This window comes from Plectropomus leopardus, chromosome 13 (assembly GCF_026936395.1).
Source record: "Plectropomus leopardus strain MGB_pleo_1.0 chromosome 13, ASM2693639v1, whole genome shotgun sequence".
Taxonomy (NCBI): Eukaryota; Metazoa; Chordata; class Actinopteri; order Perciformes; family Serranidae; genus Plectropomus; species Plectropomus leopardus.
In genome coordinates, this window is record NC_142188.1 from 35,392,559 (window position 1) to 35,408,768 (window position 16,210).

The 16,210-nt window shown below is 39.5% G+C and overlaps 1 protein-coding gene across 1 annotated transcript in view; it reads left to right on the forward strand.

Annotated features, from left to right (window-relative positions):
• Positions 1-16,210, forward strand: part of LOC121954201 (cadherin-1-like) — a 35,731-nt gene that overhangs the window by 5,615 nt on the left and 13,906 nt on the right. Inside the window, exons 3-8 of the mRNA XM_042501539.2 lie at positions 5,558-5,646; positions 9,501-9,713; positions 10,998-11,138; positions 12,414-12,569; positions 13,008-13,152; positions 13,717-13,889. Of these exons, the coding sequence (XP_042357473.2) occupies positions 5,558-5,646; positions 9,501-9,713; positions 10,998-11,138; positions 12,414-12,569; positions 13,008-13,152; positions 13,717-13,889 (917 nt within the window). The remainder of the gene's footprint in view (positions 1-5,557; positions 5,647-9,500; positions 9,714-10,997; positions 11,139-12,413; positions 12,570-13,007; positions 13,153-13,716; positions 13,890-16,210) is intronic.

Below are 16,210 nucleotides of genomic sequence, written 5' to 3' on the forward strand. Positions count from 1 at the left end.
TACCGATAATTCCAGTAATAAAATTTGGGGCCTATAAAAGAACCGATAATAATAAGCATAAATCTCTTTGATTTCGCTTGCTTTGCCCATTGTTTCTCTCTGCCAGTACTACACACACTGCATTATGCTGCGTGTGACTAAACTGCGGTGCCTGCTAGATTAGTCCAAAACATGTCATTGCAGTCAGCTGCAGGGTTTACTAATGTGCCAAGTTTATGGCTATTTAGCGGCTTTTTGGACCCTCTCAGTGGCGTTGTTTTAAAAAACGCAACAGGAGAAACACTTGGCGACTTATTTAGATCATCAGGGAGCAAGGAGAAAATATACTGCCATTTATTACCATGCTTGCTGCTTACAGTTGAACTGCTGAACACCGCTGTAAGCGGCCGCCGTCTCCCCTCTCTCTCTTCCTGCTCCGTGTGTGTGTGATGGTGACCTGATGAGAGGACACGCTGCATGCAGTGTCAGTTCAGGTGTAGTGTGTTTCCAACTCTGATATTGAAACAATAAACTGATATCTGATGTTTGATTCCTTCCAACTCACAATCAGCAGAACAATATGTAAATATACAGTATGCAGCAAAGCCAATAGGCCTACTTAGGGACTGTTCTGAAGCTTTGGTACTTCCTGACATTTTGGAGAATGTTCCACTCTAAAGTTCCACTCTAACTCAAACAGAAAAATTTTTAGGCATTATTTTGTACAATTAAAGTCGACATAAGAAAATAAGAGGAAAACATATATATATATATATAATTAAAGCTGCAAGCAGCGATGAACGGGCCCTCACACCCCCCCACACCCCCACACAGGTCGGGGCTACTGGCAGGACTCCGAGTGACACAATCGTTCATTTCAAGTCAGAGAAAGTATGGAGAGAGTTTGGACCCTGAAGTGGGATATTTTCATGATATAGTACTTCCTGCGTCCACTAGATGGCATTGGAGGCCACACAAAATATACATCATCTTGGTCTACATCATTTGTAGACCAAACCATGTAAATTTTTTAGTACTGGGCCGTTAACAGCGTTAACGTGCTGCGTTAACGTGGGATTCGCGCGATAAACTATTCACTAAGTTGGGTCTATACAGTGAGCAAGGCACCAATTTCACCTTGTTGTTTAAGTGCGGATGTATACCTGGTCGAATTACGTGGAGGGGGCATGCACAAGGCGGAAGCTGGTCTGCCTGAGTGACTGGAGTAATTGGCTCAAGCCGTGTCACAAAGCTGCTGACTGTTAATGGTCTTCTTCATGACCTCTAATGTAGGCCCACAGTTCAGTTAGGGTCATGTTATCAGAGGCTGCGCCCTCTGCTGTTCATTCCAGTTAGCAGGAAAAAGCTTTTTCCACATGGAGACCGAACCTGTGTTCCTAAATGTCTGTGTTTAACAAAATAAAAACAAGTTAAACACCAAAGTAAATCTTATGGAACATTATTTTTCTTTACCAAATATTATAGTAGAACAGCTTTCTCAAGCAGTTTGTGATGCATTTTCATCATTTAGATAGATAGATATTATTTTGAATGTCTTTGGCAAAATTCAAATCTATAATTTTAATCTAGATTAATCTAGATTAACTACAGGATTGCAGTGAGATTAATCTAGATTAAAAAAATGAATCTATGCCCAGCACTAAAATTTTTACATCAAAGGGTAGTTGTGTTTTACGAAGCTTACTTCCTTTTGCCAGCAGGTGGCACAGTGAGTATCATAGTGACATGACATGTTGATCTGTGCAGGGCTGCAGCCTGATTACAACTGTGAAATATGGGGCCAATCAGTTGATGCAAAGTGAAGTTACAACAACTATGTTTTTGGCGGCGACCAATGGGTCTCAAACCTATACTTCAGAGGGACGCATCATTAAGGTTTTAAAGCTTTTGTCACCAGATTTGAAGTCAATTGGTGTGACAAAAACTCATGAATTTAATAACATTTGATGTTCCGGGCCTTCTGAGAGGATGTGTAAAATGTGAAGTCAATCAGATGCAATCTGTGGAAGATCAAAAAATTTAGACCCCTGAAAATGGCTAAAATTGGCCAAAATTGGAGATTCAATTCAAAATGGCTGACTTCCTGTTGGGTTTAGGGCATGGGTCCAAGAGGCTTTTTTTCTAGGTCTTGGGATGTTATACATGCCTACCAAGTTTTGTAGCTCTACGTGAAATCTACTACAGGGGCTGTTTCGTTGAAATTTTGTAGGGGGTGCCCTTTGTCATCGATTCATAACTTTTATGGGCAGAATTTCTAGGTGCAGCCAGGGCATTGAGGGGCTCCGGTTTGGTGACCTTAGGATTGGGTCGCTGCTTTTTCACAGATGATATGGTCCTGTTGGCTTCATCAGGCCGTGACCTTCAGCTCTCACTGGATCGGTTCGCAGGTGAGTGTGAAGCAGCCGGGATGAAAATCGGCACTTCCAAACCCAAGGTTCTCAGTTGGAAAAGGGTGAAGTGCCCTCTCCAGATCGGAGAGGAGAACCTGCCCCAAGCGGAGGAGTTCAAGTACCTCGGGGTCTTGTTCAGAAGTGGGGGAAGGATGGAGTGGGAGATCGACAGGCGGATCGGTGCAGCGTCTGGAGTAATGTGGACTCTGAACCGATCTGTTGTGGTGAAGAGGGAGCTAAGCCGAAAGGCAACGCTCTGGATTTACAGGTCGATCTTCATTCCTACCATCACCTATGGTCATGAGCTTTGGGTTGTGACTGAAAGAACAAGATTGCGGGTACAAGCGGCCGAAATGAGCTTCCTTCGTAGGGTGGCTGGGCTCTCCCTTAGAGATAGGGTGAGTAGCTCAGTCACCTGGGAGGAGTAGAGTAGAGCCACTGCTCCTCTGCAGAAGAGCCAGATGAGGTGGCTGGCATCTAATTAGGATGCCTCCCGGATGCCTCTCTGGTGAGGTGTTCAGGGCATGTCCCACTGGTAGAAGACCCTGTGGAACACCCAGGACATGCTGGAGAGACTATGTCTCTCAGCTGGCCTAGGAACACTTCGGGTTCCGCCGGGAAGAGCTAGACAAAGTGGCCGGGGAGAGGGAAGTCTGGGCTTCCCTTCTTAGGCTGATGCCCCTGCAACCCGACCCTGGATAAGCAGAAGAAAATGGATGGGTGGATGGATAATGTGTAACTTTGGCAACAGCGTTTGATGTAAACTCAAAAGTTTAATTTCTGTGCATCATGAAGGTCTTTACAGTATTCTAATTGAATATGAGGTCAATTGAGTTAACGTGCTACATGGGAAAAATCAAAGAGTCAAAAAAGTAACTTCCTGCTACCAATAGGTGGCACTATGACTATGTTTCAAAATTGCACTGCAGATGTCTTCAGGCGTGGACTTGTGTGAAATATTTTAAAGATCTGACCATCTGGGGCAAAGTTACAACAGTTTTTGATGTCATGTTGAAACATCAAAATTGTCCAACCCACCAGGGTAGCGCCTTTTGATGAAAACTCACAATATTCATTTTCAAGCATCATCAACATTTTAAATATTTTTAGAGACCATTTTGAGATCAATCGAGTCAACCTGCTGTGAGCTGGACTTCTTAGTGTAAAAGTCTGCCTTTCCAGGATGGGACTGTCATCAAACATGTGATTTGGTGCAGATTGACCCATGTCCCTCAGAGTTATTAACTACTTCCTGTTTACTTCCTGGTTCAGGGTGAAACATGGCACAGTGTTTGGCCTAATAACGGCTACATGGTGTGACGAAAAGTCACGATTTTAATAACTTTTGATGACCAAGTCCTTCTGAGAAGACATTTTAATTTTGAAGTCAATCAGATGAAATCTGTAGGAAAAGATGTAAAAAAAATACGACCCCTGAAAATGGCCAAAAACACGCAGAAATTGCAACTTCAAATCAAAAAGGCCGGCCTCCTGTTGGATTTGCTGTATGGGTCCAAGAGACCTTTTTGTTTCTCTAACTAACCTCTAACCAATTTTGGTTAATGTTGGTGAAAGCAGAGGCGGGGGCTGTTTCACACAAATGTAATAGGGGGTGCTCCTCAGCCATTTTTAAAAAAATTAGTGCCTTAAAATTTCAAATTTTTCACCAGACCTGATAAAGCTGCAAAGTTTCATGAGTGTTTGAGTATAATAAATCCCCCAAAAAGGCAATTCATTTATAGGAAGAAGAATCACAATAATTCCTTGGATTTCAATAGGGTCCTCGCACCCGTTCGGGCCCTAATAATTCCTTGGATTTCAATAGGTTATTCGAACCCGTCTGGTACTTGGGTCCTAATAATTCCCTTAGTTTCAAGAGGGTCCTCACACTGTTCGGTGCCCGGGACCTCATTATAATTCCTTTAGTTTAGAGATGGTCCTTGCACTGTTGGTGCTGGTCCTGATAATTCCTTCAGTTTAAAGAGGGTCCTCGCAACGTTCAGTGCTCGGGCCCTTATAACAATTCCTTCAGTTTCAAGAGGATCCTTGCACTGTTCAGTGCTTGGGCCCTAAAATTGAAATTGATTTTGCTCTTCAAAGTGACTTTCTTTTACAAAAAGACAATATTCCCAGCTTTTTGTCTGAAATGCCATTTCTTTTAATGGAAATGCACAAATATAGATGTTGATAAAAAAGGGATCGGAAGAAGCTAGAATGACATGTTTTTTTGTGAATAAAAGCTGAAGATTTGTTCTTTACCTAGATTTGTTCATTGTTTTTATATTCAAAACACAAAATGAGGTCACAACAGTCTACTTTCTATCTGTATTTGTCAGTGTTTTATCTACAGACTAAGCAGCCGTAAGCTTTTGATTGTATGAAAGCTTTTCTAATTTTATTATGATTATTATTATTATTATTGATACAATTTACAGCTACTCTGATTTGACAGATTATAAGAGCATTTCATTTGAAAACAAAATGTCCATTTTAGGAGTCAGAACTGTTCTTGTTTTTGTTGTGTTAACTGTAGTGATGTCAGTTATATTTGGTTAGGTCAGAGCTATAATGTTAAATTAATCTATACTCACTACATCTCAGCCTCTCTTAACCTCAGCTAAGTAAAAACAAACCAAAAGAAATTATCTGTTATCGGTATCTTATCTTCTTCGGCCACGAGGAGCTGGAAATTATTGGTTATCGGTATCAGTTGAAAAAATCATTATTGTTTATCACTATTATTAAAGTATCATTAAATTTGCAAATTCACTGCTATAGAGGTCTTCCCTATATACTGGATAATAAGTTGATATGTAGTTATCATGACAGGCCTACAGGTGAGTTAAAATAATGCAATGTGTAACTCAAAAATATGATGTGAAATGTTCCCATATTTGATTGGGATCCAGACCAGAGTCTGCCTTTTGAGCATGTATGACACAGGAGATGGAGAAGGTTTAATGTTTTCCACTGTTTACATGCAAGAGGCAATAATTAAATTTTTTCACCTACCTTACCTTTACCTTTACCTTTCACCTTACCTTTAAAGATTTCTGTCAAAGTTTTGCAAAAAGATGAACATTTCTGTATGTGTTGAGGTAATTATTTTATTTTCTCTGTATGTACTACACTTGTAATGTATGGCTTTTTCTTTTGTCCAATTCCAGTGGGCTTCACTGACTGCTCAGACCGTACAACATTTTTGTTCAGCAGTGATGACAACCATTTCGTGGTGCAGAAAGATGGCATATTGAAGGTCAGTAGAGTTCAACAGACTGGATTGTAGTATTGCACTTTCTGATGCCCGCCTGGTGCATTGCGACCCAGGTGGCAGGCAAGAGCAGGGTCCCTGGCATGCTGACCCCTAGCATTGCAGACTGGCTGTAGAGACATGGGGCACCAACTTAATAGAATTGGTCTCACCTCCACACATATCACTTGGGGGAGGCTGTGGCTCAGGTGGTAGAGCAGGTCGTCCTCTAATCGGAGGGGTTGGCTGTTTTACCAGCTCTTCCAAATTGAAGTATCCTCAGGCAGGATACTGAACCCCGAATTGCTCCCAATGGCTGTTCCATCATTGTGTGAATGTGTATAGTTTGTTTTTTCTTTTTTTTTTTAAAGAATATTTTTTGGCATTTTAGCCTTTATTAGATAGGGCAGATCAATAGCTTGAAAGGGGGAGAGAGAGAGGGGACTACATGCAACAAAGGGGCAACGAGCAGGAGTCGAACCCGCTGCAGCAAGGACACTGCCTTCATCCATGGGGCACCTGCTTTATCCACTCAGCCACTGGACGCCCTGTGAATGTGTATAGTTGATCAAAACTGAGTAGCAGGTGTCACCTTGTATGGTATCCTGGCCACTAGTGTATAAATGTATGAGTGTGTATGGGTATTATGGAGGACTGAAACTGACAAAATTAAAAAAGAATAAATAAATGTGCCAATAAATATATGAAAATGTCAATATTTATTTAATTTTCCATCTAATGTTCCATTTTATTTATCAGTGTATTAATTTTCGTACTTTTTGTCATATAACTTTTCATATTTGCATATCAGTTCCCCTATTTATTTAATTTCTTAATTTCTTAATCTTATTTTCCATTTTATGTATTTATTTATTCATTTTTAAATGTACTTATTTCTATAGTTATTTATGCATTTATTTGTGTTATTTCCCCTATTTGCCTAAAATAATACATAAATAAGTGCATAAATAATTACACAAATAAATGAAAAAAATTTAAAATTAATAAATAGATATGTAAAATGTAAAATGGGGAATCAAATAAATAGGGGAATTTATATACAAAGTGGAAAATAGCCATAGAATATACTAGCAAATAAATATGAAAAAGAATAAATTGATAAATTAAATGGAAATATTAATAAATCATTTCATTTCATTTCATTTATCAATTGACACCTTTCTTTCTTTCTTTTTGATTTTGTCAGTTTCAGTCCTCCATAGACTATGAATGGTTGTCTGAAAGCGGTTGAGTTGTCAAACGACTAGAAAAGCACTATAGGAGTGCATGCTCATTTACCATTTGACTTTCATTTCATCTGTCCCCAACTCAGAATTATGTAAGTTGAATTGGATTTAGTATGTCATTACGAGTATTCAACAATTCATTTTGTTTTTCATATAAAGTTCCAAGTGTGAACGGGGCTCAGTAGGACATTTAGTGTGACAGCTGCATTCATGTGATATATTAAACAAACTAACAGTGCTAACAACAGGTCAGAAATGCATTTTTTACTCATACTACATATCAAACAAAAGTCAGAAACTGCTGCATATTAACTTGCTGTGAGCTGTAATCTCACCGCTTGGAAGCAGAGACGCAGTCTCTCCCTCTATCTGTGCCAAGTATCTGCTCACTGCCTGTGTGTCTGCAGCTTCGTATTAAAGGGTAGCACGGAACTCAGGAGCTCTCAGTTGCAAAATCTGGAGACCAAATCAGCACACTGCACAGCCCATTGACAAGCAAAAGAAAGACTGGTTGACTAGAAGCAATCTCATTGTATTGAGGGGTCTCTGACTGATGATTCGAATCTCCAACTTTATAGGGGCAGCCCTAACAAAATGACTTATAAGTCATTTTTAACCATAAAGATCAATCTGAATCTTAACCATAGCAGCGCATGTAGATGCAAATCCATGCTACTTAAAATCAAACTGAAAGTGTCGGATGAAGAGAGGGAGGAGAGCCATCATCAGGACAAGGCTGACCTGACTTGGACCGAGAGCTCCTCCTCTACCAAGCCTTCTTCTGGCTAAAGTCTGGTCGCAGAAGAATGAAGTGGATGAGATGCGATTGAGGCTCACTCAGCAACTGAAAATCAGAGACTGTTCTGTGCACATCATCGCAGAGACCCCTAATATCTAAGCTGTTGCACTGGGTGGGCGAATCTTGTTCAGTGGCGACAGGATAGAAGACTCCAATGCAATTTCAAAAAATGCACTGCAGGAATTGTATGATGCCATCAGCAGCAACATGCCCTAGTAAACCGATGGTATTTTCATAGTACCTGCTGATTTTAATCAACTCATCCTTCAACTCCAAAGATTGCTCTTAGCTGTAGCATCTTACGGCTAGTGGTTGTTTTTGTCAGTGCAGTTGTTCCGGAGTCTGAAGGCTGGTGAACAGACCCCCCAATTAGTCATGTCATCCACAAGACATCCACACATTTTTAGTCAGCGTGCTGCAGTTTTTCATGTTGTTCTTCTTCTCTGTGTTTATTGGCCACCCCAACCAACTTTATGGTGTGCCCAACTCACTGTGTCTTGTGTGCAGATGCTGCCCTTGTTAAGTCAGTGAAAGCAATCTGGCTTCATATTTTTGGTGTTATTTATCTATCAACTAATTTTAATTATTGGATTAATAAATAATAAAATGTCACCTCATCAGCTGATAATTTATCTGACCAATACGTATCATGCATCCGTAATCCTAGGAGAGGCTGGGAACATGGAATTCGAGTGGGACATGTTCACAGCCTTGTGAGGCAGCTGCTATAGGTTGTGTTCGAACAGTCATTGGTGCCTGTCGGGGAAGCAAACAAGAATTTGCTGGTGGACAACATTTGTGAAAGATAGCTTTAACCTGAAGAGGAAGGCCTTTCTGGCTTGGTTGGTCTTGGTTCTCACAAGAAAACAAACAAGTATCAGTTGGCCATAAAGATAAGGCAGTCACCAAGGCAAAAATCTGAGTTTTGATTAAATTTGGGAAGGCAATGGAGAAAGAGTTTTGTTGTCCTTAAGGAAAAGGCAAATTGTTTAATGCCTCACGAGGGGAAAGCTTGTCTCAAGCTTTGTTTAGCAAGGGAGGAGAAATGCTGACTCAGACAGGACTTATTTTTGAACACTGAAAAGAAAATTTTGAGGAACTCTCCAGCAAATACATCTCCCTTGATGCAAGTCTGAAGACTTATGGGAAGCGTCACTCATGTCCCTGGCAGAGGTTGCTGAGGTAGTGAAAAAGCTCCTTAGTGACAAGGTGCTAGGTGTGGATGAGATTCTGGCTGTAGAATTGTGGACCAGCTTTTTAGTCTTTCAGAGCTGGAGGGGTCATGGGTATATGCCCTATCCAGTCTGTTTTGTAAACTTGGAGAAGACTTATGACCATGTACCTGGGGAGTCCTTCTAGGGGCGCTGCAGGAATACGGGTTATTGGGATCGTTATTATGAGCCATCCAGCCTTTTTATTACTAAAGTGAGAGCTGTGTCTGCCAGGGCTGGACCAGAATATTCAGCCATTAGAATTTTTGTTAATTAGTTTGGTATGCGGTTTTCAATTTCAGCTATTTGCTTTTTTGTTTGTTTTTGTTTTTGTAGAGGACTAATGTCATTTCAATGTTTGTTAAAAAAAAAAGAATAAATACATCTTAAGTTATTAAGAACACTGGACACTGGACACAGTTATTGTGTTGTGTAAAATGTTAAAACCGCTGCTCTTCCATCGTTATAGAGACTACGGATCAAACTTTAGAACGATTATCGTCAGTTTTGGTTTTATTTTGTCATATAGCGAGCTTGCTTCAGTTCAAAAAAGGTGGCCTACATGTTACCATTGCTAATGAGTGTTTTTGTTTTTCCCCTCAGATAAAAAGACCATTTGATATTCATGGACAGAGGAAATTTGTCATCCACTCGTGGGACTCCCAAGGCTGTAAAATGAGTGTTCCTGTCAGAGTATTGCACCATGAGCATCACAGTGGAACCCACCACCTACATGTTAAGCATCACCATAATGACCACAAGCACGATGACCATCAGCACCACCTTACTGAGGTGGACTCTGCTAATAACACAAAGGTGGGACTAGAGACACTATTGAAGGGGCACAAAAGAAGTCTAAATAAAAGAGAATACTCTCAAAACTTATTTTATGTCAAATATTTGTTGCAGGCAGCCCATGAATTAAATTTGTGTTTAACAAGGGTCTGAAACAATAAACACTTTATTTGAAGCAGTACTGACAGTGAAAATGCTTTGCAAACTAAGGCCCGTTTCACACAGCGCATCAGAAGTGCATGACTTAAGCCTCGTCAAACTGCAGCGTGTTTCATGCTTGTGGTGTTCGCACATGTTGTGTCGTTTCAACGTCACTGCTGGCCCGTAGATATTAGTACTGTATTTCCATATTCCCAAGCACAGATTCCACTCATTTGTGAAGCTGTGCCTGTTCTTGCAATGCCAACAACAGGGTCATGCAAATATTTCAAAATAAAATGCCTTGTGACAGTAACTGATGGGATTTTGTCCAGAGCTTTTATTTTGCTTTTATTTTGAAAGGGAAGCAGGGAAGTTGAATTAAAACAGACAACTTTGTATTTATTCATCTCTGTGACTGAGAGAGTCTTTTAAACTGCAGTAAAAGGTGGTCTAGAGTCTATATATCCATCAAAACACCATTCTCACTGTCTTTTTCTGCTGACAAACCCATATAGCATGGGTAAAAAATGAATGAAAAACCTTGCCAAGGGCAGGGCTTAGCAGGAAATGGGCCATAATTTAGGTGTTCTTTGAGCAATCTTGATTAAATATAGGGGGACATCTGCTGCTGCCAAATGAACATACATACCAAGTTTCATCCTGTTTTGGTAAAAAGGTGGGCAAATGGCAGGATTATTAGTGTACTGGTATTGAAAGGCTTTATACATTTTAATGGTTGGAGAAGTGTGTTTGTCTCACTCCCTCTTTAGATAGAAATAAACAAGCTGAAATGATTTTTCTAATCCTTGTGAAGCCCAAAAGCAGCTTGCTGCTGCTTGTCGCTTTGGTTTTGGACATGAGGCTGCTTCATCCTAGTGGACAGAAGCAGGTTAGAACCTGTGTATTGCCGCTTGTGGCTATATTTTTTGTTTGTTTTTGCCTGGATGAATATAAAACCTAGGCTTTCTCTAAGCAATTGCCCAGTAGTTTGTGAGGTAATGATTACAAAGAATTTTTACAGGACTTGACTTGTTTCAAAAGTAACATAAGATTTTTATGCGTTGTTATTGTAATTTTCTGGATCCTGCATTTTAGGCCAATGTGAATCCACTGTTTAATTTTCTGTTGTATTATAACTGGCTATAAATATGCATATTCTTCCAGAGTACAACCAATCTACAGCAGCCCATTCTGCATTTCCCCAAGTCTGGTGAAGGGCTGAGGAGGAGGAAGAGAGACTGGGTTATTCCTACACTTACTGTTGTTGAGAATGACAGAGGACCCTACCCCCTAAAAGTATCTCAAGTAAGAGGAACTAATTCAGCTTGTGTCTAAGAATTTGATACTGATCTGTATTTTGAAAACTGTTTTCTACAAAGGATGACTCCCTGTTGGTTTCCAGTGTTACCTTTTTTTTAAATTTTTTTAAAGATTATTTTTGGGGTTTTTATTAAGTGTGAAAGGGGGAGAGAGAGAGTGGGTGACATGCAGCAAAGGGCTGAACCCACATCCCCTGCAGCAAGTACATGGGGTGCCCACTCTACCAACTGAGCCACGAGGCGCCAGTTGCTGTGTGAACTTTGGCAGCTATTTTAGATTTAGTCATACACAATATTTACAGACGCACCACCGAATGTCTGAAACAACGTTACTTTTGTCATAGTTTTTATATTAAAGATCTATTTTTAGCTCATTGATTTCTTGTCTTATGGCCAAAATACATGGGGCATGGACACAACGTGTCGCATAGGTGCTACGCAGCAGAATTTTTTTATCTGCCACATGGGCTCTGTCTTTGCAGTGTGTTGTTTCTGCCAGCTTCAAAATCATGTAATGAGTATCGTTGAGTGATAATAAAGTTGTTTATGTGAAGTCTGGAAGTGTGGGCTGTATTAACTGATACTGAGTTAATTTAATAGATAGTTTTTACAATAAAAACATTGATTTGATTGATTTATGCTGCTGGCAGCCGTCATGCTGTGGCAGACATGCCGCACTGTTACTGTGTCCCAGTTTTATTGCCCGTTAGTCGTGGTTTTAGTTAATAAACACTGGTTTCCAATGCAGTTATGGAGCTTTGCTTTTAATGTGTTTTTGTATGTTTGATGGTTTGTTTTATTTAATTTTTTGTAAACATTTCTATTTATTGTACATTAAAATTTAACTTTAATTTTCTTGTATACATCTCCCCCCACTCCTACCTAAATACAGCCATAATCAGTTATCTATTAACTGTTAGCTTGACCTGAAAAGTTAAATACCTTGTGTTCCTGGGACAACAAAGTTGTTTTTTTATGACCAGCGTGATCATCCCATTGTTAGGGAAATCAAAAGGTTGTTTCCTTGTAGTAATGAAAAAGCAAAGTTGTTTTCAGGTACACCATGGCAGATTGGATGAAACGTTACTCTTTACCAGAGATCACAACATGATCAACATGTGATTTTGATAACAGGCTACAGAATATTTTAACCAGGCTACTCTTGGCTACTTCCATAGTGAAGTGAGAAACTGTTTTGCAGTCATGTAACTATTGTTGTTTTCAGTGAGAGTGGTATAACTCTTTGTTGTTTTTTGTCCAGATCCGTTCCAATGAAGATAAAACAAAGAAGATCTATTACAGCATCACTGGTCCTGGAGCTGATCAGCCTCCTGTTGGCCTTTTCACCATGGACAGAGACAGTGGTTATCTGTATCTCACAGAACCACTAGACAGAGAGAAACAAGACAGGTATATGGTAAGGAACCTTCCTAATGATAGCTTTATACATACACTCACTTTTCAGGATCAGACAGACTCTTGACACACTTTGTATTGGATGTTTCTTCGGAATGTATCAGTATCTGCATTAAATGAGCGCTTTATATTATTCCACGCTCATTTTTAGTGATAAGCACAGTTGAGCAAATTTTTAGTAGTCACATAAAATCTTATAAGGTAAAATTCTAGTGATCTGTAATCCTGTAAAGTCATTTGTTTTATGCAATTAAAAATACTGAAATAATAACTACATGTGGGAGCAGGTAATGGCTTTATTTAGGATCCTTGTGGCAGAAGGTTGAAGCTCTCCTTGAGACTCTCCAATATTAGGATTGTGTTTCAGGTCACCTGTGCCAGCAATATTGGAGAATGTGCATGTGAAGTGTTATAATACAAATGTTTATGTTGTATGCAGTTTCAAGCACATGCTGTAGCAGATGGTTCAGGAAATGCTGAGGAGCCCATGGAAATTGTAGTGAAAGTAATTGACCAGAACGACAACAAACCTGTTTTCACTCAAGACACCTACCTGGGAGAAGTCGCTGAGGCATCACCAAAAGGTAATTTCAATGGATGGATTCGATGGAGTATGTTTTACTTTAAAAGGCAAGTGTAGGATAGAACAGATTTAACCTAAAACTCTAATATAGTAGAACCCAGGACCTACTAGCTAGCTAGCTAATGCCCCCTTTTTGCTTGTTAATTATGTAGAAATCATTCTTATTTATTAAATAGGGAACTCAATGTAGGGGACTATATAGAGTTTCAGATAACAAATGAAAGATAACTTAAGACCTTGGTAATTCCTCTCATTTGGCTGTAAGTCTAAATCTACCTTTCTTATGTGAACAGAATGCATTGTAGTAGTCTTAGATAGCGATTTTAGGATAATTTGATCAGTCAATATGTTGCTTTGACAAGACTCCAAAATGACCTACTACTGGCACTGCACATACAGTATACTACAATCTTGAGGTCCACCATTAGATTGAAAAGAAAACTAGTACACTGTTAGCCCTGTATGGTGCAGCTTTATGTTGTAAATAACCTCTTTAATGAAGTGCTCTGAGTACTTATGAGAAACCTCTGTATTTAATTTTCACCTCTGACTTCCCTCTCTCAAGGTTTTCAGGTGATCAAGGTTGAGGCAACAGATAGTGACCAGCCAAATACTGACAACTCTGATATACGCTACCAAATTTTGAGCCAGGAACCACAGTTGCCAAGTGACTTCCTCTTTGACATCAACCCAGTCAATGGAGCAATCAGAGTCAATGATGGTCAGCTAGACAGAGAGGTGAGGCTTCTTAAATATATTTAACTTGTACACGTGCCACATCTTTAACTGCCTGGAAAATGTGAGGTCAGGCACTGGGTGTTACTCTCGTGCCTACTTTGTGCCAACTTTCAAGAGCGTGGAGGTAGTTTTGACGTTGCTAAGGGGCCATAACCAGCACTGTATTACATTAGAACTAGAGTATAGAATAACTGTGTAATAGTAGTGTAGTGAAGTAGTGTAACAATAGTATGAAACCACTGAATAAGCTCTCCTTAGGGTTGTAACAATAGACTTATTTGTACCGAACAGTCACGGTACGGGCACTTTCAGTACGGTCCAGAGGTGGACTGCAGTCCATAAATATTAATAATAATTAATTTAGACTATTAGAGTGGCGAGGCTGAATGTTTATAAAGATGGCTTACATTTCTCTCCCTCTCCCACTGTACAAAAATGAAACCAAAATATCCCGAATACAGGCACTGCCATCTCCTGCTGGTGATGTTGTTTAGCGCCACAACCGTCTGTGCTGTAGCGATCTCTGCTGTATCCTGTTCCTGTCCATCCAGCGCCATTGATTGCAAGCACACAGACTGGCACACACAGCTATTAATCATGACATGCAAACCCCGTTTTTATAGCTTCAAATCACTAATTAAAGCTGAATTTATCCGAAAATTAAATTAATTATTATTGGGACACTGTGTAAAACATACCTAAGAAGAAAAATAAAGTGATTTGCAAATCATTTGTGGCCTACATTCAACTGGATACAGTTCAAAAACAACAAATTAAAAATGGTTCAAACTGATTAACTTCATTGGTTTTTTTTTAAATTGCAACATAACATAGAATGACTGCTTGACTTGAAGCAATATCGTCAACTGAGTGGTCTCCAACTGATGATTTAAATATCTGACTTTAAAAGGGTAGCCCTAATGTTTATGGCTGTGTGACATCACCTTTTCTTCAAACAACACTCAGTAAGTGTTTGGGAACTAAGGGCACTCATTTTTGAAGTTTTGAAAGTGGAATTGTCCTATTCTTGCTTCAGTTGCCAAACAGTCCATTGGCATATTTTGCATTTCATAATGCGCCACAGATTTTTAATTGCAGACAGCTCTGGACTGCAGGCAGGCCAGTTGCGTACCTGCTCTCTTTTACTATGAAGCCACACTTTTGGAACACATGCACTTTGTGTCAGTCCATCTCAGATGGGCTCGGGTCCAGAGAAGTTGAAGTTGTTTCTGGATGTTGTTGATATCTGGCTTTAACTTTGCATAGTAGAGTCTGAACTTGCATCTGTAGATGCAGCGATTAACTGTGTTTACTGACATGGGTTTTCCAAAGTGTTTCTGACCCTGTGTTGTAATATCCTTTATACTAGAGATGGCAATTTCGAAACTGAAGATCGAACTGTTTTGAAACGTGTCTTCACCTAGCTCAAGACGAGTTTCGAAACATCACATAATCAGTACCAAACCCGGCAGATTAAATGTCCGTTAATGAATGAAACCCTCAAAATATTGTTCAAATAAACTGTAGCATAGTATAAGACCAATGTCATTAGGTCACATAGCTAATAATGATATGAAATAGTCACCTTATCCTACAAGAACTAAATCAATAGCAGTCTGATTCGATTTGCATGACCCCATTGAGGTAGGCTTTTGGGCTGGGGAAAAGGGAGCTTACAACAAAAACAATGATAATGGGTGCAATGCAAGCTTCTACCAGTAGATGCCAATGTGGAGTGAACAGGTTTTGAATGGTTAAAAAGTACTGAAACGTTTCAAAGTTTCGAATTTGCCATCTCTACTTTATACAGTCATGCCAGGGGTGAAAGGTCAGGGGCATTCATTATTTGGTTTAAGCCATGCCCCTTAAATGCAGAGTTTCTCAAATTCTCTGAATCTTTGTATGTTATTGACATCAGATGGCTGATATTCTTTGTCATTGTGTGTTGAGATAGGTTGTTCTTACACTGTTGGACTGTTTGCCCATGCAGGTTTTCACAAAGTGACCGTCCTTACTTGTTCCAAACAGGTGTTTTTTAAGCATTCCACATCTTTCCCATGTATTGCAGGCATAAAATTCAGAATGGGTGTATATTTCACAGAAAACCATAAAGTTAATCGTTTCAAGATAAAATATTGAGTGTTATGTACTGTATTTAATTATAAGATTATATGTCAAAAAAAGACTTGTAAGCCATTGCACTCTGTTTTTATGTGTTTTACACAGCGTCCCACCCTTTTTGGAATTGGACTTCTAAATCAGCCTTATAAGAACTACCTAAAATGACAGATGCTGTTTTGGGAAAAATGTATTTGATATAT